General features: G+C 41.0%; 1 protein-coding gene and 3 non-coding genes across 7 annotated transcripts in view; all 4 read right to left on the minus strand.

Moving 5' to 3' along the window:
• Positions 1 to 9,672: 9,672 nt before the first annotated feature.
• On the minus strand, positions 9,673 to 9,743 carry LOC123724985 (small nucleolar RNA SNORD47). Its single transcript, XR_006757462.1, has one exon. It is a non-coding gene; the product is annotated as a small nucleolar RNA SNORD47 (small nucleolar RNA).
• Positions 9,744 to 11,976: 2,233 nt separating this feature from the next.
• LOC123724987 (small nucleolar RNA snR60/Z15/Z230/Z193/J17) lies at positions 11,977 to 12,060 on the minus strand. Its single transcript, XR_006757464.1, has one exon. It is a non-coding gene; the product is annotated as a small nucleolar RNA snR60/Z15/Z230/Z193/J17 (small nucleolar RNA).
• A 735-nt stretch (positions 12,061 to 12,795) lies between these two features.
• LOC123724986 (small nucleolar RNA SNORD74) lies at positions 12,796 to 12,871 on the minus strand. Its single transcript, XR_006757463.1, has one exon. It is a non-coding gene; the product is annotated as a small nucleolar RNA SNORD74 (small nucleolar RNA).
• A 901-nt stretch (positions 12,872 to 13,772) lies between these two features.
• The window catches only part of LOC106613904 (oxysterol-binding protein-related protein 9), a 46,700-nt gene continuing 32,976 nt past the window's right edge, over positions 13,773 to 27,496 (minus strand). For all 4 annotated transcript variants that reach the window (XM_014216656.3, XM_014216655.3, XM_014216660.3 and 1 more), the window contains 15 exons: positions 24,423 to 24,513; positions 23,796 to 23,900; positions 22,280 to 22,439; positions 19,635 to 19,747; positions 18,730 to 18,845; positions 18,552 to 18,637; positions 18,222 to 18,399; positions 17,965 to 18,049; positions 17,767 to 17,877; positions 17,589 to 17,652; positions 17,229 to 17,369; positions 16,341 to 16,419; positions 16,062 to 16,153; positions 15,697 to 15,832; positions 13,773 to 15,432 (listed from right to left, as the gene is read on the minus strand). In XM_014216656.3, coding sequence (XP_014072131.1) covers positions 15,358 to 15,432; positions 15,697 to 15,832; positions 16,062 to 16,153; positions 16,341 to 16,419; positions 17,229 to 17,369; positions 17,589 to 17,652; positions 17,767 to 17,877; positions 17,965 to 18,049; positions 18,222 to 18,399; positions 18,552 to 18,637; positions 18,730 to 18,845; positions 19,635 to 19,747; positions 22,280 to 22,439; positions 23,796 to 23,900; positions 24,423 to 24,513 — 1,632 coding nt within the window. In that variant the 3' untranslated portion in view covers positions 13,773 to 15,357. The remainder of the gene's footprint in view (positions 15,433 to 15,696; positions 15,833 to 16,061; positions 16,154 to 16,340; positions 16,420 to 17,228; positions 17,370 to 17,588; positions 17,653 to 17,766; positions 17,878 to 17,964; positions 18,050 to 18,221; positions 18,400 to 18,551; positions 18,638 to 18,729; positions 18,846 to 19,634; positions 19,748 to 22,279; positions 22,440 to 23,795; positions 23,901 to 24,422; positions 24,514 to 27,496) is intronic.

The following is a 27,496-nucleotide window of genomic DNA, read 5'->3' on the forward strand; positions in this document are numbered from 1 at the left end:
AGCTCAACTATCCCCATTGAGACCGTGTCTGTGCCTCGATCTAGGTTGGGCAAAACTAAACATGGCGGTGTGCGGCTTAGCAATCTCACTGGAATAAAGACCTCCTCCATTCACGATAGCAAATTTCAATTTACCAAAAAAAAAACGACTGCTTTTTCATCTTTTGAGCTTCTAGTCATGAAATCTATGCAGCCTACTCAATCACTTTTTATAGCTACTGTTTACAGGCCTCCTGGACCATATACAGCATTCATCACTGAGTTCCCTGAATTCCTATCGGACCTTGTAGTCATGGCAGATAATATTCTAATTCTTGGTCACTTTAATATTCACATGGAAAAGTCCACAGACCCACTCCAAAAGGCTTTCAGAGCGATCATCGACTCAGTGGGTTTTGTCCAACATGTCTCCGGACCTATTCACTGCCAGTGTCATACTCTGGACCTAGTTTTGTCCCGTGGAATAAATGTTGTGGATCTTTTTCCTCATAATCCTGGACTATCGGATTTTATTACGTTTGCAATCGCAACAAATAATCTGCTAAGACCCCAACCAAGGATCATCAAAAGCCGTACTATAAATTCTCAGACAACCCAAAGATTCCTAGATGACCTTCCAGACTCCCACCACCTACCCAAAGACGTCAGAGTAAAAAAAATCAGTTAACCACCTAACTGGGGAACTCAATTTAACCTTGCGTAATACCCTAGATTCAGTCGCACCCCTAAAAACAAAAAACATTTGTCATAAGAAACTAGCTCCCTGGTATACAGAAAATACCTGAGCTCTGAAGCAAGCTTTCAGCAAATTGGAACGGAAATGGCGCAACACCAAACTGGAAGTGTTCCGACTAGCTTGGAAAGACACTACCGTGCAGTATCGAAAAGCTCTCACTGCTGTTCGATCATCCTATTTTTCTAACTTAATTGAGGAAAATAAGAACAATCCAAAATGTATTTTGATACTGTCGCAAAGTTAACTAAAAAGCAGCATTTCCAAAAGAGGATGGCTTTCACTTCATCAGTGTTAAATTCATCATGAACTTCTTTGACGAAAAGATCATGATCATTAGAAAGCAAATTACGGACTCTTTAAATCTGCGTATTCCTCCAAAGCTCAGATGTCCTGAGTCTACACAACTCTGCCAGGACCTAGGATCAAGGGAGACACTCACGTTTTTTAATACTATATCTCTTGACACATTGATGAAAATAATCATGGCCTCTAAACCTTGGACCCTATTCCAACTAAACTACTGAAAGAGCTGCTTCCTGTGCTTGGCCCTCCTATGTTGAACACAATAAACGTCTCTCTACCCACCGGATGTGTACCAAACTCACTAAAAGTGGCAGTAATAAAGCCTCTCTTGAAAAAGCCAAACCTTGACCCAGAAAATATTAAAAAAACTATCGGCCTATATCGAATCTCCCTTTCCTCTCAAAATATTTTGAAAAAGTAGTTGCGCAGCAACTCACTGCCTTCCTGAAGACAAACAATGTATACGAAATGCTTCAGTCTGGTTTTAGACCCCATCATAGCACTGAGAATGCACTTGTGAAGGTGGTAAATTACATTTTAATGGCGTCAGACCATGGCATCTGTCCTCGTGCTCCTAGACCTTAGTGCTGCTTTTGATACCATCGATCACCACATTCTTTTGGAGAGATTGTAAACCCAAATTGGTCTACACGACAAGTTCTGGCCTGGTTTAAATCTTATCTGTCGGAAAGATATCAGTTTGTCTCTGTAAATGGTTTGTCCTCTGACAAATCAACTGTACATTTTGGTGTTCCTCAAGGCTCCGTTTTGTGACCACTATATATTTTACCTCATGATAATGTCATACGGAAACATAATGTTAACTTTCACTGCTATGCGGACGACACACAGCTGTACATTTCGATGAAACATGGTGAAGCCCCAAAATTGCACCCCCTGGAAGCCTGTGTTTCAGACATAAGGAAGTGGATGGTGGCAAATGTTCTACTTTTAAACTCGGACAAAACAGAGATGCTAGTTCTAGGTCCCAAAAAACAAAGAGATCTTCTGTTGGATCTGACAATTAATCTTGATGATTGTACAGTCGTCTCAAATAAAACTGAAGGACCTCGGCGTTACTCTGGATTCTGATCTCTCTTTTGACGAACATCAAGACTGTTTCAAGGACAGCTTTTTTCCATCTAGGTAACATTGCAAAAATCAGAAACTTTCTGTCCAAAAATGATGCAGAAAAATGTATACATGCTTTCGTCACTTCTAAGTTAGACTACTGCAATGCTATACTTTTTGGCTACCCGGATAAAGCACTAAATAAACTTCAGTTAGTGCTAAACACAGCTGCTAGAATCTTGACTAGAACTGAAAAAAAATTCATATTACTCCAGTGCTAGCCTCTACACTGGCTTCCTGTTAAAGCTAGAGCTGATTTCAAGCTTTTACTGCTAACCTACAAAGCATTACATGGGCTTGCTCCTACCTATCTTTCCGATTTGGTCCTGCCGTACATACCTACACGTACTCTACAGTCTCAAAACGCAGGCCTCCTTACTGTCCCTAGATTTTCTAAACAAAAACAGCTGGAGGCAGGGCTTTCTGCTATAGAGCTCCATTTTTATGGAATGGTCTGCCTATCCATGTTTGAGACGCAGAATCGGTCTTGACCTTTAAGTCTTTACTGAAGACTCATCTCTTCAGTAGGTCCTATGATTGAGTGTAGTCTGGCCCAGGTGTGAAGGTGAACAGAAATGCACTGGAGCAATGAACCGCCCTTGCTGTCTCTGCTTGGCCAGTTCCCCTCTCTCCACTGGGATTCTCTGCCTCAAACCCTATTACAGGGACTGAGTCACTGGCTTACTGGTGCTCTTCCATGCCATCCCTAGGAGGGGTGCGCCACTTGAGTGGGTTGAGTCACTGACGTGATCTTCCTGTCCGGGTTGGCGCCCCCCCTTGGATTCGTGCCGTAGGGGAGATCTTCATGGGTTATACATGGCCTTGTCTCAGGATAGTAAGTTCGTGGTTGAAGATATCCCTCTAGTGGTGTGGGGGCTGTGCTTTGGCAAAGTGGGTGGGTTTATATCCTGCCTGTTTGGCTCTGTCCGGGGGTATCGTTGGACGGGAACACAGTGTCTCCCAACACCTCCTGTCTCAGCCTCCAGTATTTATGCTGCAATAGTTTGTGTTGGGGGGCTAGGGTCAGTCTGTTATATCTGGAATATTTTTCCTGTCTTATCTGGTGTCCTGTGTGAATTTAAGTATGCTCTCTCTAATTCTCTCTCGCCTTTCTTTCTCTCTTTCTTTCTTTCTTTCTTTCTCTCTCTCTCGGAGGAGGACCTGAGCCCTAGGACCATGCCTCAGACCTACCTGGCCTGATGACTCTTTGCTGTCCCTAGTACATCTGGTCGTGCTGCTACTCCAGTTCCAACTGTTCTGCTTGCGGCTATGGAACCCTGACCTGTTCAGTGGACGTGCTACCTGTCCCAGACCTGCTGTTTTCAACTCTCTAGCAACAGCATGACCGGTAGAGATACTCTGAATTATCGGCTATGAAAAGCCAAATGACATTTACTCCTGAGGTGTTGACCTGTTGCACCCTCGACAACCACTGTGATCATTACTATTTGACCCTGCTGGTCATCCATGAACATTTTAACATCTCCACCCGGCACAGCCAGAAGAGGACTGGCCACCCCTCATAACCTGGTTCCTCTAGGTTTCGGCCTTTCTAGGGAGTTTTTCCTAGACACCGTACTTCTACACCTGCATTGCTTGCTGTTTGTGGTTTTAGGCTAGGTTTCTGTACAGCACTTTGTGACATCAGCTGATGTAAGAAGGGTTTTATAAATAAATGTGATTGATTGTTAGGAATCTGTGGCTAACTGCAATCATTGCAAAGCAATCATTAGCCTGCTATTCAGGGGAGTGGCTGTGTGGTCTCAAGTCTAAGATTAAGGGTCTATTTTCCTAGTTTTAAAATATAAACACTCAACATTGGCCATGCTGTCAAAAAAGCATGATTTGTGACGAGCTCAAAACAACTTCACTCGGAACTGCAAAATCTAACTTTAGTGAGTTCAAGACAACTGGGATCTCGGGGGAAAAAAACTTTTAGAACTTTCATCCAACTCGGAATTATAAAAATTGGGGATTCGGGATTCTCTCTAGGGCTACTACCTGAAGATCACTGAAGTCATCATGAATAAACTTTATATTTATTTCTTGTTCCCAATTGTCTTGAAAGCACCATAAATCCAGAGAATGCCGGACTTTGATGACAAAATTTGCCCACGAAGGACCGCCGCACCACCTTCTTGTTCAAGTAGGCACAACACAACAAGGTGAGTCCAAAAATGTATTGTATGGTGATGCATAAATGGTGTAATATGCCAGGGAGATATGTATACTGTAGCTAAGAAAGTAATATTAAGTGTATGTTGTGTCGTAAGCTGTTAGTAGCCCATGTGTCTCACTAATAATTTGGTCTATTTTAACCTCCTGTTCTGACTTGGTGTTGCACATGTAGCCTAGAACCTGTTTTTGAGAAATGTAATCATTGAATATTGTAAGAACTTTCATTATCTGCCCCCTTTATTTATGCTACGATTCTGACTTGGTGTACAGGGAAAACACTAAGAACGGCCTATGTTCTGAATTCTGTTGCTGTACATTTCAATCAATGTAAATAGTCAAGGTGGCAATTTGACTAGTTGTTCAGCAGTCTTATGGCTAGGGGTTAGAAGCGGTTAAGGAGCCGTTTGGTCCTAGACTTGGCACTCTGGTACCGCTTGCCGTGCTATAGCAGAGAGAACTGTCTATGACGTGAGAATTTTTTGGCCTTCCTCCGTTTAGTATATACAGTTGAAGTCGGAAGTTTACATACACTTAGGTTGGAGTCAATAAAACTTGTTTTTCAACCACTCCACAAATTTCTTATTAACAAACTATAGTTTTGGCAAGTCGGTTAGGACATCTACTTTGTGCATGACAAGTAATTTTTCCAACAATTGTTTACAGACAGATTATTTCACTGTATCACAATTCCAGTGGGTCAGAAGTTTACATACACTAAGTTGACTGTGCCTTTAAACAGCTTGGAAAATTCCTGAAAATTATGTCATGGCTTTAGAAGCTTCTGATAGGCTAATTGACATCATTTGAGTCAATTGGAGGTGTACCTGTGGATGTATTTCAAGGCCTACCTTCAAACTCATTGCTTGACATCATGGGAAAAATCAAAAGAAATCAGCCAAGACCTCAGAAAAATATTGTAGACCTGCACAAGTCTGGTTCATCCTTGGGAGCAATTTCCAAACGCCGTCGGCCGTCATACCGCTCAGGAAGGAGACAAGTTCTGTCTCTTAGAGATGAACGTACTTCGGTGCGAAAAGTGCAAATCAATCCCAGAACAGCAGCAAAGGACCTTGTGAAGATGCTGGAGGAAACCGGTACAAAAGTATCTATATCCACAGTAAAACGAGTCCTATATAGATATATAACCTGAAAGGCCGCTCAGTAAGGAAGAAGCCACTGCTCCAAAACCGCCATAAAAAAAGCCAGACTACAGTATGCAACTGCACATGGGGACAAAGATCGTACTTTTTGGAGAAATATCCTCTGGTCTGATGAAACAAAAATAGAACTGTTTGGCCATAATGACCATCTTTATGTTTGGAGGAAAAAGGGGGAAGCTTGCAAGCCGAAGAACACCATCTCAACCGTGAAGCACGGGGGTGGCAGCATCATGTTGTGGGGGTTCTTTGCTGCCGGAGGGACTGGTTCACTTCACATTATAGATGGCATCGTGAGGAAGGAAAATGATGTGGATATTTTGAAGCAACATCTCAAGACACCAGTCAAAGTTAAAGCTTTGGTCGTAAATGGGTCTTCCAAATGGACTATGACCCCAAGCATACCTTCCAAAGTTGTGGCAAGATGGCTTAAGGACAACAAAGTCAAGGTATTGGAGTAGCCATCACAAAGCCATGACCTCAATCCTATAGAAAATGTGTGGGCAGAACTGAAAAAGCATGTGCTAGCAAGGAGGCCTACAAACCTGACTCAGTTACACCAGCTCTGTCAGGAGGAATGGGCCAAAATTCACCCAACTTATTGTGGGAAGCTTCCCGAAACGTTTGACCCAAGTTAACCTTTTAGGGACAGACGCCAATATCCAATGGTAGAGCGTGGCGCGAAATACAAATACCTAAAAAATGCTATAACTTCAATTTCTCAAACATGACTATTTTACACCATTTTAAAGACAAGACTCTCATTAATCCAACCACATTGTCCGATTTCAAAAAGGCTTTACAGCGAAAGCAAAACATTAGATTATGTCAGGAGAGTACCCTGCCAAAAATAATCACACAGTCATTTTCAAAGCAAGCATGTGTCACAAAAACCAAAACCACAGCTAAATGCAGAACTAACTTTTGATGATCTTCATCAGATGACACTCCTAAGACATTATGTTATTCAATACATGCATGTTTTGTTCAATCAAGCTCATATTTATATCAAAAAACAGCTTTTTACATTAGCACGTGATGTTCAGAACTAGCATACCCACTGCAAACTTCCGGTGAATTTACTAAATTACTCATGATAAACGTTCACAAAAAACTAATTATTTTAAGAATTATAGATACAGAACTCCTTTATGCAATCACGGTGTCAGATTTTAAAATAGCTTTTCGGCGAAAGCACATTTTTGCAATATTCTGAGTACATAGCCCGGCCATCACAGGCTAGCTAATTTGACACCCACCAAGTTTGGGGCTCACCAAACTCAGAATTACTATTAATAAATTGGATTACCTTTGCTGTTCTTCGTCAGAATGCACTCCCAGGACTTCTACTTCAACAACAAATGTTGTTTTGGTTCCAAATAATCCATAGTTATATTCAAATAGCTCTGTTTTGTTCGTGCGTTCAGGTCACTATACGAAGGGTGCGCATTTCGTGACAAATTTCAAAATATTCCATTACCGTACTTAGAAGCATGTCAAACGCTGTTTAAAATCAATTTTTATGCTATTTTTCTCGTAAAATAGCGATAATATTCCAACCGGGCGACGTTGTATTCATTCAAAGGCTGAAAGAAAAAAAATGGAGTAGTCTCGTGGACGCGCATCTCCAGTGTCACTGTTCCCAGCCTGACCACTCACAAATTCTCCTGCTGTTCTTTGCCCAGAGACTGCAGACACCCCATTCCACTTTCTGGCGCCTTCTGAGAACCAATGGAAGCCTTAGAAAATGTCACATTACAGCACAGATGCTGTATTTTCGATAGAGATGCTACAGAAGGACAACAAATTGTCAGACAGGGCACTTCCTGTATGGAATCTTCTCAGGTTTTGGCCTGCCATATGAGTTATGTTATACTCACAGACACCATTCAAACAGTTTTAGAAACTTTAGAGTGTTTTCTATCCAAATCTACTAATTATATGCATATTCTAGTTTCTGGGCAGGAGTAGTAACCAGATTAAATCGGGTACGTTTTTTATCCGGCCGTGAAAATACTGCCCCATCACAAACAGGTTAAGCAATTTAAAGGCAATGCTACCAAATACTAATTGAGTGTATGTAAACTTCTGACCCACTGGGCATGTGATGAAAGAAATAAAAAAGGAAATAAATCACTCACTATTATTCTGACATTTCACATTCTTAAAATAAAGTGGTGATCCTAACTGACATAAAACAGGGAATATTTACTAGGATTAACTGTCAGGAATTGTGAAAAACTGAGTTTAAATGTATTTGGCTAAGGTGTATGTAAACTTCCCACTTGAACTGTATGTCCTGGATGTCAGGAAGCTTGGCCACAGTGATGTATTGAGCCGTACGCACTACCCTCTAGTGCCTTGCGGTCAGATGCCAAGCAGCTGCCATACCAGGCCGTAATGCAATGGGTCAGGATGCTCTCAATGGTGCAGCTGTAGAACGTCGAGGCTCTGGGGACCCACATCAAATCTCCTGAAGGGGAAAAGGTGTTGTCGTACCCTCTTCACAATTGGCCCCATCAAGTTTTGTTAGAATTGCCAATGCACAACAGCATGGAATATTTAGATAGGCCTATTCCGCTATTCTAAATCATATTTACTATTTTGCAGTGCAGGCAGTTATTCTAGATAAAGTTCTAGGCAATTATTCGCACACACGTCATTTGCTGAAGGCCCAAGCCAATATGACACCAACTACTGGTATAGCATTACTGAATTAAGTAATAAAACAAGCTCTAGACTTTTGGATATGAAATCCAAAGCTGTAACGCAACTAAGGTCTGGGCTAGAGTTGCTTGATCAGCTAACTTCGACTTCCTAGGTTCAGTTCATGCCCTTTGCAGATGCCACCTTTGACAAGTATAAAAAAAAAACATTAAAGGGAGATTAAGAATTGAACGTTTAATGCATAGCTTTAATGATCATGACCATTTACATATGGATTTTATTACCATCCGTATGTTCAACCTTTTGATCGCACCATACCACCTACCTACGACGCAAGCAGCCAATCCTGACAAATGTTATGGAATTGCTCCTAAGTCATAGCAAATCACGATTGGTCCTAAGTCATAGCAAATCACGATTGGTCCTAAGTCATAGCAAATCACGATTGGTCCTAAGTCATAGCAAATCACGATTGGTCCTAAGTCATTGCAAATCACGATTAGTCACTAGTTACCACAATCACAAAGTTGTTTTAAAAAGTTTAGGCACAAGGTTAAAAAAGAAAAAAGTAGGTTTGACCATTATGACTGGAAGCTAGTGATTCCTGGAATCAAACAGATATAAGCCATGCATGCTACGGTCAGATGGTACAATACCCCTTAACAGATTATGGCATTGAGTGTTTATATAATCCAGGCATGCTCAGTGTCAGCCCTCATACTTTGAATTACAAAAAACTATTAAATGTCTTTATCCTAACCCCACTGGAATTGTACAGAGGCACTATTAGACTAAAGATGAAAAGTACCAATCTCATCCTACAATACTTGCTATTTAGCTTGCTCTATCAGTTAGTAGCCAGGAGAGTTATTCCTCAAACAAGCAACGAGTGTCATTCCAATAGGTTTCCACACTTTAAAATGACACAGCTCAGGAAATGTTAATTGACCGGCAAATGAAAAATGGTTAACTATGCAAAGAAAACATGCACCGATCACCCAAATGGATAACATCTTGATTTGCCATCAATTAATTTCTAATATTGACATGTCAGACAGGCATAATTGAACACATTTGAATGACAATTGTACTAAACATTTCAATCTTACAAGATGAAATCACTAGTCTGCAATAAATGTCCACTAGATTTGCCTGAGAAAATAATTAAAAAGGAACAACCCCACAAGATAACAATGGAGAGTAAAATTAAAAAAGATTTTAAAAAATCTAAACACCCGTTTCCGGCTTTGTTTGGGTACCTAAAGTGGAAGAGCGGTACCTCAAACCAGTAAGTCTTAAATACCAGCACAGGTAAACATTCTAACAGTGACTATAATTAGTGCGTGCCACACATAATTAGGACATGCATCCAAACAATCTGGAGAGAAACCAGACTGCAGTCTCCCATGGTAGTGTTTCAGCAACTTCCAATAGCCCTCCCATTTCTGAGAAAAGGGAAAACTCCTAAACGAAATGTAGACAACCACAAACTCAAATGTACAACCTCAGATAAATGGAATAGTAGAGGTATAATCATAGAAATAATTAGGCAGAATCTCATCATCACAGGTTCATAAAGAAAATGAAGGGTAACTGCATCATGCATGCTTACCTTGTCATTAAATCTTAGAATATGACTTAGAATACATTGACAACTACAGATACCTAGGTGTCTGGCTAGACTGTAAACTCTCCTTCCAGACTCACATGAAGCATCTCCAATCCAAAATTAAATCTAGAAGAATCGGCTTCCTATTTCGCAACAAAGCATCCTTCACTCATGCTGCCAAACATACCCTTGTAAACCTGACCATCCTACCGAACCTCGACTTCGGTGATGTCATCGACAAAATTAGCCTCCAACACTCTACTCAACAAATTGGATGCAGTCTATCACAGTGCCACCCGTTTTGTCACCAAAGCCCCATATATTACCCAACACTGCGACCTGTATGCTCTCGTTGGCTGGCCCTCGCTTCATATTCGTCACCAAACCCACTGGCTCCAGGTCATCTATAAGTCTTTGCTAGGTAAAGCCCCGTCTTATCTCAGCTCACTGGTCATCATAGCAGCACCCACCCGTAGCACGCGCTCCAGCAGGTATGGTCACCCCCAAAGCCAATTCCTCCTTTGGCCGCCTTTCCTTCCAGTTCTCTGCTGCCAATGACTGGAACGAATTGCAAAAATCACTGAAGCTGGAGACTCCCCCTCACTAGCTTTAAGCACCAGCTGTCAGAGCAGCACACAGATCACTGCACCTGTACATAGCCCATCTGTAAATAGCCCATCCAACTACCTCATCCCCATACTGTATTTATTTATCTTGCTCCTTTGCACCCCAGTATCTCTACTTGCACATTCATCTTCTGCACATCTATCACACCAGTGTTTAATTGGTATATTGTAATTACTTCGCCAACATGGCCTATTTATTGCCTTACCTCCCTTATCTTACCTCATTTGCACACACTGTATATAGACTATGTTTGTTTATTCCATGTGTAACTCTGTGTTGTTCTATGTGTCGAACTGCTTTGCTTTATCTTGGCCAGGTCGCAGTTGTAAATGAGAACTTGTTCTCAACTAGCTTACCTGGTTAAATAAAAGGTGAAATAAGTAAATACAATTTTAAAAAGCCACACAAAGTAATTTGTGAATTCACCATCCAGTCATCTAGAGAGGAGTGAAATTAAACAGGGCAGTAATGACAATATCTCCAGGTTCCTCAGTCACGGTCAAGTCAACATAACTAAGTTCAGACATTTGTAAGAGTTACTGTAACCTGTTGTGGATGACACAAAAGGCATGTAAACCAACCTGACAGGGAGAGCTCCTCAAATTGAAATCCATCATGCCTGTTTCCACTGCTTCTGCAAATAAATTAAGCATTGTCAAAATGACCAAGAACGCGATGGACAAGGGCCACAATCTAAGATCAGTGTAACAATAGCATCTCCTCAACAAGATCAGAAAACTGATTCAATGGCATCAGCTTTATTTAAAATAAATAAATATATATATATATATATATTTATTTAAAATAAATAAATAAATATATATATTTATTTAAAATAAATAAATAAATAAATATATATATATATTTGTAGCTCACCACATTCATCCTAGTCACACCAGATCCTTGTTCTGCATCTACTGGGACTGAAAATAAATTACACTACTCAAAATGCTCAATGTTTCCAAGAACACAAAAAGCAACCGCCAATCATACGAGTGTGACAATATTATGTCCTCAACAAGATCAGAGACCTGATTCTATGTCATCCTTTCAGAGAGTACTGCCTTTTACTGCCAGTTCATTTTGGATCTTTGTAGCTTACATCATTCAGCCACTAGGATCCTGTCATACCTTGTGGTCATCAGGACACCTGCAGAGTCCTGTAAAGAACCTGTTAAAGTAGTACAGCAAATAATGACTAGTCAGTTTGAAGGATACAGCACAGGTAAAAAAGATACTTTGTCACAGAATCAGCTGAACAATGCAGTCAGTGTCAAAAATGTTACCCTAGGCAAACCATTTCAACTTTGTCCAGTGTTTGTATTTCTTTCAGAAGCTAATGGAAATGACCTTTTTTTTTTACATTTTAGCCATTTAGCAGACGCTCTTATCCAGAGTGACTTACAGTAGTGAATGCATACATTTCATACATTTTTTTTTGTCGCGGCCCCCCGTGGGAATCAAACCCACACCATGCTGGCGTTGCACACACCATGCTCTACCAACTGAGCCACAGGGAAGACTACTTTAGATGCTTCCCTATGCAGTGAGGGGTCAAAGACCTAATCAACCCAACATCAGATAGGAGCGAAAGACAACGCTAAATATTCATCATGGTTCATCTGCTTAACTATGCAGTCATCATTGTATCAGATGATAGTAGTCTCACGTTGGTTGAGTGCACAAGGTAATTTACCATAACACGTCCAGATAATTTCATTCATACCATGTAAACCATCTGCAGTTAAGGCATATTACATTTCGGCTCAGAGACCAGAAGAGCTGAACTAAATTAAACTGCACTGCCAATAAAAACATTTATTTTTGAGAGATCACCAATGTTTATGAACCTAATCATTTAGGGTACATGCGACAATTGCTATGAGATTAAGTGGGGAAATACAGATTAACGTCTGCAGCTGTAAAAGGGGAAAATATAGTTTAATAAAAGTGCTTAACAGATATGTCATACTCGTGCTATGCCTCAGAACATGCAATAGGTGGTTGAAGATTTGTCATTCTGACAGGTCGAGAGTAAGAAATGGGGTCATCAGTGGGACAGGTCTCAATCTTGGGTTACACCAAACCATGCTAATACCGTGGATGTTACGACCCTGATAATCGTGCATACTTAATTTTGCATATTCCACTTGACGTACTTCTCCCCAATACCTGCAAACAAAAAATAAAATATCCTGCAAGCTGGTATTGACAAATGCAGACTAGTTTAAAGTAAAAAGCCTCAGTAGCGAAATGGTTTTCAGTGATTTAATTTAGCACTCTTACCGAAGTTGAGCCACGAGGATATTCCTGAAAACGGAGCCTATGAGAGACAATGACAGTTAACTATCGCAGTGCAATAACATTGATACAAAGCAATAGCATTTGCTCACAAGGTAAGAACGTTTGGCGTTTCTTCAATTTAACTCAGATGTCCCTACCAACACTTATTTCATCATGTGAGCATGGGAGGCTTAGCTTTCCGGTCTACTTTCCTGCGATTTAGTTACCTCGACTTTCTAAATTAAACAGCGCCTATTAGAATCCAGTTGTGTGTGGTTGATAAAGGAGACATACTTGTCCACGATACGTGGTGAAGTTTGGTTGTTTTCCACTCGCTAGCTAGTAGGCCTAACTAGATCCTTGCCCAAGATTGACACGTTTAATAGCCATAGCTATTCAAGCGGAGCAACATGCATGTGCTTCACAGAATACAAAAAGTTGGCATATACAATACAAGCCACGATTATAATCTTTCTTTAAGACCCAAGAGGCGAAGGAAACCAGTGGAACCGTGGAGGTTGAATTTATATGGCATGCATTCGCATTGATTTATGGGAAGTCAGCATTGTCTTCTATGTTTGGCCAAACAGGATTTTGTGTTTCTCTGGGTTGGCTCGGACAATCTCAGGGTACGACCCATTAACCAATGAGAATGTGATAAACTAAAGACGATACATGGTCAATCTGTTCTCTGCATTGGCCGTGCAGCATTTGGAGCCAATTTATTCTTGATCTGAAAATGAGGCGCCATATATTGTGTGACGCAATTGCGGGGCCTCTGGGAGCATGCAGAGGCCAAATTGAGCTCCATACCGCATCGAGGGCTCTGTATAGTTCCGCATTGACATGATTGGTTGACGATACGTGGGGGGAGGGAGGTCCAGTATAAACACAAACTCACGTTCTTCCCAACAGCTCTGCGCTGCTCCGTGAAGCGCAAGAAGTTTGAATGCCCTGACAACCGCAGAGGCCGTACCACTCATTGTAAATGATGCATGGCCAATGAATACGTCAGATTGACCATGGAGCGCCTTTATGCCACAATCTTTTTTTAATGAAGGGTGTCAAACACCAAACAGAGGTAAACTCAGGGAGATTTAATATTTTGCATCAATGAACATGAAAATGCGATACAATCAAGTGTTATGATTTGAAGGAAATAAAAAATACATTGTTTTGATTGCTCCTTTGAAGCTAAACAGTGCTGTGGAAATGTATGGCAAGGCCTCAATTCAATATCAATTTACTAAGACATAACAAGAAAAAAATAATGGCTTTTGTGTGTGTAAACTCTGTAAATTCTATTATTTTAGAAGATACAGTATTTACCTACTTTAGAGAGAATAGGATGAAAATCCACCTGAATTTGAGTTTTTCACCGCAGGCAATCATTGCATGCGTGTATTCAGCAGGAATGTGCTCTATATCGCTACACATGGTTTCGGTCACTGGATCACAACTCCTTTTCGCTGACCAAAAAGTCAATTCATGTACTGTATAACCTGGCCTTGCTTACTGATAAAAACGTCTTCTGATGGGTAAATGAACATATCTGACAATATTGCACATAATGGGTTCCTAAAGAATATCCACAAACATACATAATGATTCATATGCTCAAGTGAAAAAAATCTATATTTTATTTTAGGTACTTATCCAAACATCTGCTTATTGAGGTTAAAATGATGTTGCACTGAATTGGGAATTAACCATTATTTTGAAAGCAGACATGAGACTATTATATGCTTTCCTATTGAACAACAATTGGAAAGCACATTGTGCACCCTCAACCAAATTTGGACACTAGCAGCACTCAATAAAACCTACTCTCATTAAAGCTCCTTAACATGTCACCCAATCATCTGAAAAACAAAACATACATTTGTTCATAAATGCCAAAAGGGAAAATAATCAACATGGAAACAAGTCCTCCTCTTCGACTCCACCTTCCAAATGCATACTTCTTGGGTTCTTCTTCTGGTCCTCTTGAGCAGATAAACACACACTAGATGGTAAGTTAGTACACTGGGAAAGGCAATGTCGACGACCTTGAGAGGGGACAAATGTAGCAGGGGAAATGGAATGATTCCTGATGTGTTGCCACAGAGTTCATTTCCTCAAATATTTACTATTGCCATAAGGAAAGAGAAAGGAAATAAAAAATAATATATATTCATCATATGTATCTATATATAAACAGCTGTAGCTAGTTGTAGGCAAGCCAAGTTCTCCCCCTTGTGATTCCACCATAAGGCCATCAAACTCCCGGAGGTACAGCTTTCATTCCTCAGTCACCAGTTTCCCTGAGATATAGAACGCTGTTTTTCAAGGATTGTTCAATCAAAACACCCTCCCCCTCGGGGACCCTCGAGGGATTCTCCTGACAGATTGTGAGAGCTTGTTTGTGTTGCCGAAGGGCATTGGTACTGTTTTTGTTATTATGCTTCTTTTAGTTGTTTAGGGGATGGAGAGGTGGAGGTGGTGGTGTTGGCGAAAACAAGGGGTTTTCTTTTTTACATCGTAGATGTTTCTTCTTAATTTCATTCCATTTTAACTTTGAAAATGCAAAGCTGTGTACATGTTCAATCATCAGTCATTCCAAGGCTTGGATAAGAAGTGGTTTGAAAAAGAGTTCTTATTAAGACTCCGAGATCTGTATCTGTGGCCTCAGTGCCTCTGTGATCCAGTTCTTTTCAGTAGAGGCTCATCGTAGACCCAGCACTCTCCATCCTCATGGAACAACTGCAGGGAATAAACATGGAGACTTAATCATTGGGGACTACAATACCTCTTTCAAAAATCCAAAAGGTACAGGTTAACATTTACATCTGCAATTCACAAATATTTTGACAAGCAAGCGAGGCACCCTATGAGTCATATACTTTCCATCGACATATTAAACAATGTACAATCATGACCGTGAACTATTAACCTTGATATGGACTGGTGGCCATTAATATTGCTGTCAGGGCTCTGGAGATGTGTGATAAGAATAGGCACACTCACCCTAGTTTCCCACTGCATTTCGTTTTCCTTCCTCTCCCTGGCCTCCCCCCTCTGCTTCTCCTCCAGCCTGTGCTTTGCTTCCGTTGCTGCATCGATGTCTCTCGACTTCAGGCTGACCGTCACATCCTTCCACAGGCTGAGGGTCAAACACAAAAGTGACTTGAGGTTTCAGACCAAACAAAATAAATTGTTAAAATCTGATTATTTTGTGCCTGGTTGGATTGATAGCCCCATTAAAGTGGATGCCATGACAGGAGCTACTACCCCCAAAACCACAGAAAGGGGAGTGGACAGAACAAATAAAAAACAGCTACTTATTACTGTAGTTCTGTGGCCATGATAGTACGAAGAGAGAGGCTTCTCACCTGCGGGACTCATACTCCAGCTGGTCCTCCAACTTCCTCACCTTCTTCTTGATACAGCCCATTTTCTTTGTGTCAATGAACAAGGAGTTTTCCTGGATTCAAAAGAGACACTTTCAACTCTATTTTACGAATAAAATATGAACACTTTCTATTTTGATTTTAATATACGAGGTCAACCTTCAGTGTTTTGAGTTCAGGTATAAAATGTAAAAGAACAATCCTTTCCTGAAAATCCCACATTGACAACGAGCAGAGATCACATTTCTAAACTCAACTCACCCCAGATGCCCACTTAGCGTGCATAACTCCATTCCACTCTCCTTCAATGGAGCAGAATGACTTCTTGTCATTGGGAGGACTGCAAACAAACACATTTGTAATATATAATACAACATTTTGAGAACCAGTTTTGGCTTGTGGGTGCTACTTTCAAAACTACTGGCTGAAATTATACAAAACCTTTACAACACATCTAACATCACAACAAAAACTGATTTCTATATACTGCTGTGAGCACAGTAAATAAAGCAAGAACAGGCTAACATGCTGACTAGACCGTGCGCGCGCCTGCGTCCGCATGTTGACTTTGTCCATCCACACCAGACGCGATCAAGACACGCAGGTTGAAATATCAAAACGAACTCTGAACCAACTATATTCATTTGGGGACAGGTTGAAAAGCATTAAACATTTATGGCAATTTAGCTAGTTCTGAGATATAAACATTATGTTGTTATTTTACCAGAAATGCACAAGGTCCTCTAATCCGACAATTAATCCACAGATAAAAGGGTAAACCGAGTTTGTTTCTAGTAATCTCTCATCCTTCAGTCTTCTTCTTTGGACTTTATATGGCAGTTGGCAAACAACTTTAAGGTGCATTATCACCACCAATTTAGCTGGAGTTCATGTTCAATCACCCACGTGGGTATATGCTCCTAAAAACCAATGAGGAGATGGGAGAGGCGGGACTTGCAGTGAGTCAAGCATCACAAATAAAACCTGGTTCTATTTTAGTGCCTGGCTACACAGACGCTCATTGACGCGAGCGAGCAGCTTGAATGCAATGATTGAAGAACATGTATGTGTACATTTATTTTGTAACGCGAGCGGTGGGGTCAGCATGTAACACTACATGCATGATTAAAAATAGGAAAATCCCCTTACAAGATCTCAGCGGTGATCCTGTGCTTCTTGCCACCATAGAAGGGCTTAGTGTGAAACACAATGCTGGCACTGTAGCCCGTTTTGGAGCAGTTGATGTTACACTCTCCACCCAACTCCACCCATGGGACAGTCAGGATGGACCTGAAGAGAGAAGGAGCACCCATTACATGTCAGGTCAGGGAATACTGATAACATATTTTACCCATTTATACACACTCACTTTACATACAGTAAATCGTGTGCGCTGTACTGGAGTTAACTTGTTTTTAATTGAACTGGGGCTTTTATTTCCAGAACAACAAACGTGAAACAGTGTGAGTGAGTGTGTTTGTGTTATTCACTTTTAAAGCATGAGCCTACCTGCCATAGCCATTGGGGAAGGTGAGTATGTAGTGCTCGTCATGTTCCAGACAGGACACACAGCCTACAGGAGAGATAGGGAAGCACACATTTCAGAACACACAGAAGACCATAAGGTTTTTGTAAGTGCGTGAGGACACATTTATGGACAACGTAAGTGCTTGAAGAGATTTCTTACCCTGGCCAATATTGTGGACTCCAATTGACATTCCTAAGAACTTTGACTTGGTCCAAATGTGGGCGTTGAACTGAATCTTTTTGCTCAGACACTCTGCGTAGAATGCAGAAACTACAAGGAAAGGCAACAGTACAGTTAACTCCATGGCTCTGGTTTTCTGTCAGCTGTCCGTAATGTTGACTGGGTGGGGAGACTCACTGGGGGGGTGATGAGAGACCTGCTCTGCTACAAAAGACACACTGTTGGCTGAAGACCATGGCACTGGACCCTCTGACGATGGCTCCTGAGGGGTTGGTGATTAGCATTTATTTATTAGTAAATAATTGAAAGTAAAATAAAAACTTGCCTCAATATTACAAAACTTAACATTGACAATTTATATTCATATGATTTGATTTTTAAGTAAAACTATAATCAGTCTTTACTGTGGTACAATGGGCTCTGTCAATGCTCACCACTGCAGTGGACTCCTCACTCTCTGAAGGCAGGTCCCAGTGGCAGAAGAAAACCTCTCCCAGGATGGGGTTGTAAGGCTTCTTGGCCACTGAGCTTTTCCTCCCTGCGTGGAAGGCTGACATGTACCATTTTACCATCTGCACCATGCGCTCTTTGGGTTCCAGTTGATCCGCGATACTGGGGATGAGAACATCAGCCGTCACACCACTGGATCAAAGGTTATGACCCCAACTAAGCAAAGATCTGTTCATAATGCCATGGATGGGATTCTGAAACAAAATGTTTTCCTTATTTTTGGAAACTGTTGGAGGGAATTTGAAGTGACATACCTGACAAACAAATCCGGATGTGCAAAGAAGTCAGCATACATCTCCAGCAAAGACCTCCTCTCCAAGATAAATGTGGGGAGGACCACCTGAGGAGAGAGAAGAGGGAAATAAACAGTTATAGAAAGAGACAGTTACAGACAGTTACAGACAGTTACAGACAGTTACAGACAGCTCTTACCTTGGTGAGGTCCATGCCCAGTCGCACCTGGGACAGCAGGTGCATGATGACACTCTTGTGCTCCTCCACAGACTCCCCCTGATCCTCTGCCTCATCATCATGGCTGTCAAATTGATCTGACCAGAGCAGACGGCAGACAGTTAAAAACACCTATACCACCGATACAGGACAGCCTGACATCCTCTTTTCGGTTACTAAAGAAAACATCAGCCAAAAAGGGAACAGAATGTGTGATGTTACATAAAAATACATTGAGCGCCAAAAGTATTGGGACAGTGACAATTGTGTTGTTTTGGCTCTGTACTCCAGCTCTTTGGATTTGAAATGATACAATGACTATGACGTTAAAGCGCAGACATTTTCATCTATACTGGGTGAACTGTTTTGAAATTACAGCACTTTTTGTACATAGCCCCTCCATTTTAGGGGACCAAAAGTATTTGAACAAATGTGTATTGAAGTAGTCACAAGTTAGTATTTGGTCCCATATTCTTAGCACGCAATGATTACATCAAGTTTGTGACTCTACAAATCTGTTGGATGCATTTGCTGTTAGTTTTGGTTGTGTTTCAGGTTATTTTGTGCCCAATAGAAATGAATGGTAAATAATGTAGAGTAAATTTTATTGTAAATAAGAATAGAATGTTTCTAAACACTTTTACATTAATGTGGATGCTACCATGATTACAGATAGTCCTGAATGAATTGTGAATAATGATGAGTGCGAAAGTTAGACGCACAAACATCATACCCCCAAGATATGCTAACCTCTCACCATTACAATAACATATGTCACTGTCCCAATACTTTTGGGTCTCACTGTAGGTTATTGTTGGGGGTAGACAGGTGTGAGGATAAGTAGGGCAATGTGCGTGTGTTTGTGTGTGCGTTCATGTGTGTATCACCTGCGTCAGTGGTGCCGTTAGACATGGAGGAGTCGAGGGACTCGTTAGTGTTTGGTCGTTTCAGCACTGTTCCATCATCGCTGTGAGGCAAAGCAGCAGAAGGCCTAGAGGGACTGACAGAGAGAAGGATGGAGGGAGAGATGAAGGTAGAGGGATGCAGAGAAAGAAATAACTGATTACCTAATAGGAAATATATGCCATAAAGGCACAGGATTAAAACACACCTCCAGCACAACTCAAGCAAAACACAATCAGCTTATGACAAGTTGCATTTTCCCATAACTAGGGTTGTTGCGGTGACCGTACTACCGCCACACCGGCAGTCAGGAGTCATAACCGCAGTAAAATTACACGTGACCGTTAAGTTACGGTAATCTCCTCTTAAGCACTTTGGACATGCTTTGATAGTACCCAACTTGCTAACTACCATCAGGTCCTAATGGTCTGGTACTCAGCGCTCTATTGTCCCTCCATCAGGTCCTAATGGTCTGGTACTCAGGGCTCTATTGTCCCTCCATCAGGTCCTAATGGTCTGGTACTCAGCGCTCTATTGTCCCTCCATCAGGTCCTAATGGTCTGGTACTCAGCGCTCTATTGTCCCTCCATCAGGTCCTAATGGTCTGGTACTCAGCGCTCTATTGTCCCTCCATCAGGTCCTAATGGTCTGGTACTCAGTGCTCTATTGTCCCTCCATCAGGTCCTAATGGTCTGGTACTCAGCGCTCTATTGTCCCTCCATCAGGTCCTAATGGTCTGGTACTCAGCGCTCTATTGTCCCTCCATCAGGTCCTAATGGTCTGGTACTCAGCGCTCTATTGTCCCTCCATCAGGTCCTAATGGTCTGGTACTCAGCGCTCTATTGTCCCTCCATCAGGTCCTAATGGTCTGGTACTCAGCGCTCTATTGTCCCTCCATCAGGTCCTAATGGTCTGGTACTCAGCGCTCTATTGTCCCTCTAACCACTCTGACATCAATGCAAATGGTAATGAAAATCACATCAAAACACTCATCATCAAAACAGTATGTGCTTTTAAAATTTGAGAATTTCAACAACAGGTTGAAACTGAGTGGAAAACATGGTCGTTGTGGATGTTGTTTCAAAGCCTAACAACAAAATAGACAGTGCTTTCTTAGGTGATAATTCATTCAAAACACTATATGTGATCTCAAGGCCGAAAAAATACATTTTTGTCCGTGATGCAATAAATAGCCTAAAGCATATTACGCACTGCAACATTAAAAAAAAAAAAAGATTGAATATGTCTTTGGTACATAATTGGTCTATCCTACACTCCAAAATTAAACATTTGAGTATTTTAGTAATGGCCTTTGAGTGTAGACTGCATTGTTATGCATACTGGATGGACTGGTTACCTTATGCTCCACTCCAAACTTTCTATCCATGATTCTGAGAGAAAACATACAGGCCTAGGCGATGCTGTCGATTCATTGATTGTGCAGGGCGGCTTACAGAGTAAGCCTAGAATTATAGCGAATCTGTATTCGATTTTTAATAGAGTAGTAATAGGGCTTATTCTTTTATTTTTATTTTTATGAAATATGTTTGTGAAAACATGTTACTTCCGATGTTCCTGAACAGATTTCACTTGGTTTCCCAAATCAAGCACTGGCTAGCTGCAGGAACAGGGTTGGAGAGCCCATGGCATACAGAGTTTGGATGGAATATCACCTGTCGTGCAGCAAGAGGCTGCATGCTCCTCAAACAGTGGTTGATGTGTACAGTGAAGTAACTGGAGTAGCCTACCAGGCATGACTGAAAAACTAACCGCCTATTCGAGTGCATGCGGATGTCTTTTTGCCTGTGCCCGTTCCTGCCCGTTGGATAATGGGCCATTCTAAATCAAAACAAAATTTACATATTAGTAAAGACAATAGTCTGAGGTGTGAAAATATGATCACTTGATGAGAGAATAGTGTGTGCAGCCTGAGGGAAGGAACAGAGCTCAAACTTCTACGCTCTACATAGCTATTTTATTCAGCTAAGTGCAATTATATTCTTTTTACTATAAAATCATATAAAATAATGGCAGGGGACTTAAGCATATCTTGTCTGCTAAATGAACAAGCCTACAGCTTATGGCATGGAGCATAGCCAGATAACATACAGTCGGCCTACTCATATGCTGTTATTCTGAAATACATTTTCTTCATTTCTTAAGGTTTTTAGACCTGCCTAAAATAAAATTGATTTATGGTGATGGTATATATTCAATTGATTTATTAGAATTTTTATATGTGGATGTTCCAAAGGCGCGCATCAGTGGCTTGTATGCATGGAGGACTGGAGCTGCTAAACGTGTATATATTAAAGGCCATTTAACGTGAGACCGGCAGTCTTTTGCATGACAATACCCGGCTGACAAAATTGAATGACCACCACAGCCCTACCCATACCCATCAAGTATTTAACATGGGGTTGAATCAGACCAGTTTCAGGAAATTGCCATTTGTACACAAGCACAACTAATAAATGTACAACGACAACAAAGGATCACTAAAATCATGAAATAAAGAGAGTGCCAGGATGTGGTCAGGTGGACCATTTCCATCACCGTCCTTAGTCCCTGTAATCCCCAGTACTCCAGTAAACTGCTGTGTTGATGGATAAAGAGAGTAAATACTCACTCTAGGAAGTGTTTGGGAGACGTGCTGTTCTGGGAGAACTCGTCAGCATCATAGAACTCGTCTTCACTGCTGGAGTAAGAGAAGTCAGGGACCGAGTGGGAGGTGATGGTCATGTGACTGGGGGAGGCAACGCTGCTGCTGGGCGCCGAGGGGCCACTCCCTGAAACACAGACAGAGAGAGAGAGAAAACAGGGTGGGGGTGAGCAGGAGGTCCCAGTTGAGACGGGCCTAAACCATGTATAGCAAAAATGGCTATTTTTGTTTACTGCTTTGAACTAAAATCATACACAGCGGCTCTATGCAGCTTTTTTCCTCTCAGTGATCATATGGACACCATTTGTCTGCTCTAACTGTTCCCATATTGTTAGAGAACCATGAGAAGTTTATTCCTTGCATAATCTCCCCTGCAGTGCAATGTGTGCTCCCAGGTTTCTTCCTTAGTGCACAGCTCAGCATTTATTCAGCAGCATCAGCAGGGTTGAAAACAGGCAGGACCCTCCAAGCCAGAGGAATAATGACATTTGGAGAAAGTACCTAAGGTGCTCTCCTTGTTTCACATACACCCCAGACATTCTAGCAGTAAAACAAAACTTCCTGTTGCTAACAGCGGTTTCTAGCAAGGGACACATACCTAATGAAAACCCATTTCGAAAAATACAAATGAGTAAATTAAAAAAAGTCAATACTGTTTTATTTCTGTGGTGATTATGCAACAAGGCACTAAAGTAATACTGTAAAAAATGTGACCAAGCAATTCCCTTTTTGTCCTGAATACAAAGTGTTGTATTGGTTTTGCCCCAAACATATTACTGAGTACCACTCCACATTTTCAAGCATAGTAGTGGCTGCATCATGTTATGGGTATGCTTGTAATCTAATCATTAAGCACTGGGGAGATTTTCAGGATAAAAAAAAAAATGGAACGGAGTTGAGCACAGGCAAAATCCCAAAGGAAAACCTGGTTCAGTCTGCTTTCCATCAGACACTGGGATATGAATTCACCTTTCAGCAGAACAATAACCTAAAACACAAAGCCATATCTACGCTTACCAAGAAGACTGAATGTTCAGTTTTGACTTTTATCTGCTTGAAAATCTATGGCAAGACTTGAAAATGGCTGTCTAGCAATGACCAACAACCAACTTGACAGAGCGTTAATAATTCTGAAAAGAATAAATGGGCAAATATTGTACAATCCAGGTGTGCAAAGCTCTTAGAGACTCACAGCTGTAATCACTGCCAAAGGTGATTCTAACATGTATTGACTCAGGAATTTGAATACTTACGTAAATGAGATATCTCTGTATTTTATTTTCAGTAAATGAAAAAAATAAAAAACATGTTTTCACTTTGTCATTATGGGGTATTGTGTGTAGATGGATGCGGGGAAAAAAAGAAATACATTTTGAATTCAGGCTGTAACACCTAAATGTGGAGTAAGTCAAGGGGCATGAATACTTCCTGAAGGAACTGTAAGTGTGGGTGACCTGACCACTAGTGTGTGATGACCTCTGACCTGTGCTGTTGGGGGTCGGAGTCTGCAGGCTGCCCATCACCGTGACAACAGGCCCCACTGATAGAGTGGATGGCCGCTGTTCTCCTTTACACATCTTGGACCCATCTACATAAAGGAGACAAGAAGAAGGAGAAGACTCTGGCATGAGAACAACACTGCTTTATGATGCAACAGACTCAACGTCATTACAGACCTGTGAGGGAGCAAGCTTAAATCAAAAAAATAAAAAAATAAAATAAAATAGCAGTCATAGGTATCTATTAAACTGTGACTGTTAAAATGTTGAACTTTGCTGACACGGGTCTCGACCTTGGGATTGGATTTGTGTCCAATTTCAGAGAAAGCTTAATTTAGATTGCCCTACATTGGGAAGTAGACATGCTGAAAAATAGGGATTCAAGCACACCAGGGGGCACTATAGATGTGTGTTTCAGGAAATAAACATTTATAAGGTACAAAAATCTGAAAGTATTAAATCCAATGCTAATCTATATCCATGAAATCAAATAGTTAGTTTTGTATACAATATCCGTATGTGGACTCAAATGGATATTTTTATTCTGAGGGACAAATCCTCCTGATAGGATTGTAGATTAGATTGTGTGTATGGCTCTCTGTATACTATACCTGTGGGGAGGGTGGTCTGTGTTGGCATGGCTAAGTTGACTAAAGAAGTGTCCTGAGGCTGAAATATCCCATCCACTGGGTTGATGGTGCTCTGTACAGGGCAAGACAAAATGGTGCCAGTCTTAAAACATAATAGGTAGTTAGGTACATCTGCAACGCACATTGCTCTAGACCGGCAGTAGCACTTAACACACCAATACGGAGCAGACTACAATGACAAAATAAATACACACTGCCAATGACTAGAAAGATCAATACCTTTCACTCCTCTTCCGGTAAATATTGGAAAAGTTAGTTCTACCTAATAAATATCTAACTACATACAGTGCCATCCGGAATTATTGGGATAGTTAAACGTGTTGTTTTAGCTCTGTACTCCAGCTCTTTGGATTTGTAATTATAAAATTACAATGAGGTTCAAGTGCAAATTGTCAGATTTAATTTGAGGGTATTTTCATCCATATAGGGTAAATCGTTTTGAAATTACGGCACTTTTTGTACATAGTCCCCCCATTTTAGGGGACCAAAAGTATTGGGACAAATTCACTTATATGTGTATTAAAGAAGTCAAAAGTTTATTATTTGGTCCCATATTCTTAGCACGCAATGATTACATCAAGTTTGTGGCTCTACAAATTTCTTGGATGCATTTGCCGTTTGTTTTGGTTGTGTTTTAGATAATTTTTTGCCCAATAGAAATTAATGGTAAATAATGTATTGTGTAATTTTGGAGTCACTTTTATAATAAATAAGAATAGCATGTTCCTAAACACTTCTAGATTAATGTGGATGCTACCATGATTACGGATAGTCCTGAATGAAACGCACAAATATATCCCCAAGACATGCTAACCTCTCACCATTACAATAACAGGGGAGGTTAACATTTCTGGGGGGGTATGATATTTGCGCGTCTAATTTACTCACTCATTCATTCAGGACTATACATAATCATAGTAGCATCCACATTAATGTAGAAGCATTTAGAAACATTCAATTATTATTTACAATAAAACAGACAATACATTTACCATTATTTTCTATTGTGCACAAAATAATCTGAAACACAAAAAAAACAAATAGCAAATGTACCCAACAAGTTTGCAGTCACAAGCTTGATGTAATCATTGCTTGCTAGGAATATGGGACCAAATAATAACATTTTGACTACTTTAATACACATATAGAATACATTCGGAAAGTATTCAGACCCCTTGTCTTTTTCCACATTTTGTTATGTTACAGCCTTACTCTAAAATTGATTAAATTGATTTTATTCCCCTCATCAATCTAAACACAATACTCCATAATGACAAAGCAAAAACAGAAATATAACATTTACATAAGTATTCAGACCCTTTACTCAGTACTTTGTTGAAGCACCTTTGGCAGAAATTACAGCCTCGAGTTCTCTTCGGTATTACGTTACAAGCTTGGCACACCTGTATTTGGGGAGTTTCTCTGCAGATCCTCTCAAGCTCTGTCAGGTTGGATTGGAAGCGTCGCTGCCAGGCTATTTTCAGGTCTCTTCAGAGATGTTTGATCGGGTTCAAGTCCGGGCTCTGGCTGGGCCACTCAAGGACATTCAGAGACTTGTCCCGAAACCACTCCTGTGTTGTCGTGGCTGTGTGCTTAGGGTCATTGTCCTGTTGGAAGGTGAACCTTCGCCCGAGTGAGGTCCTGAAGCAGGTTTTCAAGGATCGCTCTATAATTTACTCTACATCTTTCCCTCGATCCTGACTAGTCTCCCAGTCCCTGGCGCTGAAAAACATCCCTACAGCATGATGCTGCCACCATGCTTCCAAACTCCCAAGCGGGCTGTCATTTGCCTTTTACTGAGGAGTGGCTTCAGGCTGGTCACTCTACTATAAAGGCCTGATTGGTGGAGTGCTGCAGAGATAGTGATCCTTCTGGAAGGTTCATCCATCTCCACAGAGGAACTCTGGAGCTCTGTCAGAGTGACCATCGGGGTTCTTGGTCACCTCCCTGGGAAGGGGTCTGAATACTTTCCAAATGCACTGTAAGTGAATTTGTTCCCATACCTTTGGTCATCTAAAATGGGGGGACTATGTATAAACGGTTCACACGATATGGATGAAAATACCCTCAAATTAAAGCTGACATTCTGCACTTTAACCTCAGTCATTGAATCATTTCAAATCCAGAGTGCTGGAGTACAGAGCCAAAACGACAACAACAACAACGACTGTCCCAATAATTAGAGGACACTGCATATCACAACACTTACAGTAAAACCTAATATTATCAAACATATTTTCCACCCTGCTAAATTTAGGACAAACAAAAACTTTCCAGCGAGCTACATAATGTGATGGCATAACTTCTCAAAGTTTTCTTGAGATTTAAAACCCACAGATTTTAATCCTAGGTATATTTAACTGTGGTCTAGCCTTATCAATTTATCTTAAAAATGTGTACACACATTATACAAAGTGCACTGCTGCCATAGCTTTATGGGTCAGTGATACCGTAACTCAACAGCAAAAGGCAGAACAAGAGGAGAGGTCAGAAATCATCAAGTCCTACACAATCTCAGAACACAACAGTGCGGTGTGAGCAGCATACGGAGGTATGACAGAGAATGAAGGAGAGTGTGGTCTGAAAATAAGTTTGGGCACCATGCAGAATGGAAGATTTCACACTACTCTACTGAGCGGACAGAAGACACTACATCAACTAAGGATCTTTACAGTCAGGAAAGTGGAAATATAAAAAAAGAAATCAAGGAAATGAAGGCATGCAGTGAAGTTCAGTCCTCTCTCTGCCCTTCAGAACAGGAGTCGGAGTGAAATTTGGGAGATTTCTCTCATTTTCCATTTACTCCCCCCTCCCCCTGTCCACGTGCTTTCTGGAAAGTAAGGCAGCCACTCCTAATTATAGCCAATTACAGAAACGTTGCTGCTCCACAGTGGTGCAACCAGTGTGGCCTCGCTAGCTAGAGATGAAACCAACAGCAAAGGATGCCTCTAGTGCAGACTGAGGGAAGGGGTTAGAGCTAGAGTTTGCTTAAGGCATGGTTAGAAGAGGGTCTATATGTGTAAGGCTAATGGCCA

Source organism: Salmo salar, chromosome 10 (assembly GCF_965601325.2).
Source record: "Salmo salar chromosome 10, fSalSal1, whole genome shotgun sequence".
NCBI lineage: Eukaryota > Metazoa > Chordata > Actinopteri > Salmoniformes > Salmonidae > Salmo > Salmo salar.